Source organism: Miscanthus floridulus, chromosome 9, assembly GCF_019320115.1.
Source record: "Miscanthus floridulus cultivar M001 chromosome 9, ASM1932011v1, whole genome shotgun sequence".
In the NCBI taxonomy this organism is placed as follows: domain Eukaryota; kingdom Viridiplantae; phylum Streptophyta; class Magnoliopsida; order Poales; family Poaceae; genus Miscanthus; species Miscanthus floridulus.
The window spans coordinates 37,141,121-37,144,088 of NC_089588.1; the positions used below are offsets into that span (position 1 = coordinate 37,141,121).

At 38.2% G+C, this 2,968-nt stretch overlaps 1 protein-coding gene across 1 annotated transcript; it reads left to right on the forward strand.

Annotated features, from left to right (window-relative positions):
• The first annotated feature begins 1,326 nt into the window (after positions 1-1,326).
• Positions 1,327-2,036, forward strand: LOC136481749 (uncharacterized). Its single transcript, XM_066479056.1, has one exon. It carries the CDS (start codon positions 1,341-1,343, stop codon positions 1,797-1,799), a length of 459 nt encoding a protein of 152 aa, XP_066335153.1. The 5' UTR covers positions 1,327-1,340; the 3' UTR covers positions 1,800-2,036.
• Positions 2,037-2,968: the final 932 nt, after the last annotated feature.

Below are 2,968 nucleotides of genomic sequence, written 5' to 3' on the forward strand. Positions count from 1 at the left end.
CGACCGATTTGGAGTCACTATAGATTGGCTGTGGTATAATGAATCTAGCTACTTGATTGGTGCTGACTTCGACAGGCCCCACCAACTAGATACCCGAATGTTACAAAGAAACACCGTTTATCACACATAATGTTTTCATTTTCTTTTTTACAAACATGCAAATGATTTTTTTTTGGTGAGGTTTGATCTATTAGCAAAAAAATGGACACATGAGAATGATATGGAACTAAATTAACAAAAAATATAAATTGTTTTGTTCCTTATGGTTGAACCTGCTCATTTAGGGTTTGAATCTAGACTCAGGATATGTGATTGTATTTTTTTCGGATTTATTGTATAGATATATGACACAACCGTTAACACCATTGCATAAATAACATGGGAGCATGCACTAGCAAATAAACACTAAAAGAAGATTATATATGGTTCAAATAGTTCCAAACTAGACACCAAACATAAAGAATAATTTTAGGAAAAATCTAAAATTGGTTTCATATTTTTTTCAAGAGAAAACAAACTTTCTATAAAACTTCTATGAATAAAGCAAATTTGAGATTTTAATTGCAGTTTTTTCTTCGAAATGATTTTTTTTAAGAAAACTATGCCTATAACTTTTTTTGATACAGTATATTTGACCCTACCTACGTGGATCTTGGCATCCTTATATATATATATATATATATATATATATATATATATATATATATATATATATATATATATATATATATATATATATATATATATATATATATATATATATATATATATATATATATATTAAATACTACTCCATCAATTCTAAATTGAAATTAAGTCTTTCAATCTTTTCTATATACATAAATTTTATTACGTGTCTAGACATAACATATACCTAAGTACATAGCGAATGTTATGTATCTAGAAAAGTTAAAATGACTTACAATTTAAAATGGATGGAGTAATAAGTTTGTTAAATTTGGGTGGTAACATCATACACCTACTGTCTTTTCGGCAAAGCTAAAAATCTGGGTGAAAAAAAAATACTCGTGTTTTAGGACGATGGTAAACAAATCATCTACCATATACGTGGTTTCAATCCAGCCCACTCTTGGTCATATTCTTTCAATGCTAAATTTACTATAGATAAATTAATTAAATTGCAAAAGTTAGGTGGATCTGGACTTTGGCTTATTTAGTTAACTTATAAATTGCATGATTCTACATATAAATTAGCGTATACCCAGCTAATAGATGACTAAATGTTCACCTAACCAGAAGGCTACAAGGCATCTTTATATACGACGGCTTACATCGCCACAAGACATCACAATCAAGCAGCAGCACCAAAGCCACCAACCATGGCCGGCACTCGTCAGCTTCTCCGCCTCCTCGTGACACTTCTTCTCGTCGCCACTCTCATCGGGGCCTCCGTCGCCGACGACTCGCCGCCGGCTCCCACGCCGCAGCCGCAGCCGACGGCGTACCAGATGCTGGAGCGGTACAACTTCACGCAGGGCATCCTGCCGCAGGGCGTGACGGGGTATGTCCTCAACGCCGACGGCTCCTTCGAGGTGTACCTCCCGGCGGACTGCGGCTTCCGCGCTGGCAGCATGCAGGTCCAGTACAGCAGCCGCATCGCCGGCCACATCCAGCCGCTGTCCATCACCGGCCTGGAGGGAGTGAAGGTGAAGGTGCTGTTCTCGTGGATCGGCGTCGACCAGGTCGACCGCGACGGCGACCAGCTCCGCTTCTCCGCCGGCCCCATATCCAAGTCCTTCTCCATCGACACATTTGCCAACAGCCCGCAATGCAGCTGAGCTGAGGCTTTAGTCGATTGCAGAAGAAAAACCTGTTGTGTTTGATATTCTTGTGTGCCTTTGTTATGTGATTTTGCTAGGATGGATTGGTTACAGAGAGCGTTTAGGAAACCCTAGCTAAGGCGTGGTTAGAAACCATCCTTATTTGTAACCAGTTTGATTGTTTCTATTATTAATTCCCATTCCCCAGTTCGTTATTTATCGGCACATTTCGAGGTGAAAGAACTCAATACATGGAAAAGAGCTCAATACTCTGTATTGATAAGCTCAATCTTATTTTTGGGCCTTGTTGTCATTTTAACGGCCCATGTTTCCTTGTTGTTAAAGAACAGCACAAGTGTAATATTTGATATTTATTATCAAGAAAATAGTAGCTAAAACTCCTCCCATTCTAAACAATAAGACCATTTTGACTTTTCTACGTATATAGATTTTGATATGTACTTAGATAAACATTATGTCTAGATATATAGTAAAACCTACGCACCTAGGAAAACCAACATCTTATAATTTAGAATAGATGAAGTACAACACAATACTAGGTACAAGACGACATCTAAAGAAAAAAGTACACTAAAGGCCTTTCAAACCGTTGTTTGTGCCACCTGTCGGAGTTTGAAGATTGCATTGAAAAGGCATGAAAACTAAGGAAGGATCGTAATCTAAAAAAAAAATGAAAACAAAGGAAGTCTGCTAACGTCCCCGCCACACGAGGCTTTAAATTTCGTATTAACCACTCGCTGCTAGTAATGAGCTAACATCAGCTAGAGGATCACCGTAAGCAGGCTTGCAAATCTTCACAGCCAAAATAATGGTTAGAGAAACTATACACCTTGCTGTACAACCAATAAAAAACGGCATGTTCGTTTCGGCATAAACGATCGTGGATTATTTACTGCTGGTTGGTTTGGTATGAGAAAAAATACTATTTCAGTTTATAATCCACGATCGTATACGACGAGCGAACAGGCTCAGTCACCCCATCAAAAGCCGGCCAGCTACTTCCTCTATTTAATGCACTAACTCCAGGATCGAGTGAACCAACCGATTTCACAGCACCAACAAAAAAAAAAAGGTCAAAGTCACTGCATCAAAAGCTAGCCAACTTTCACTAATTAAGGCACCAACTCCATGATCCAAAGTGAACCAACAGATCTCACAACACCAAC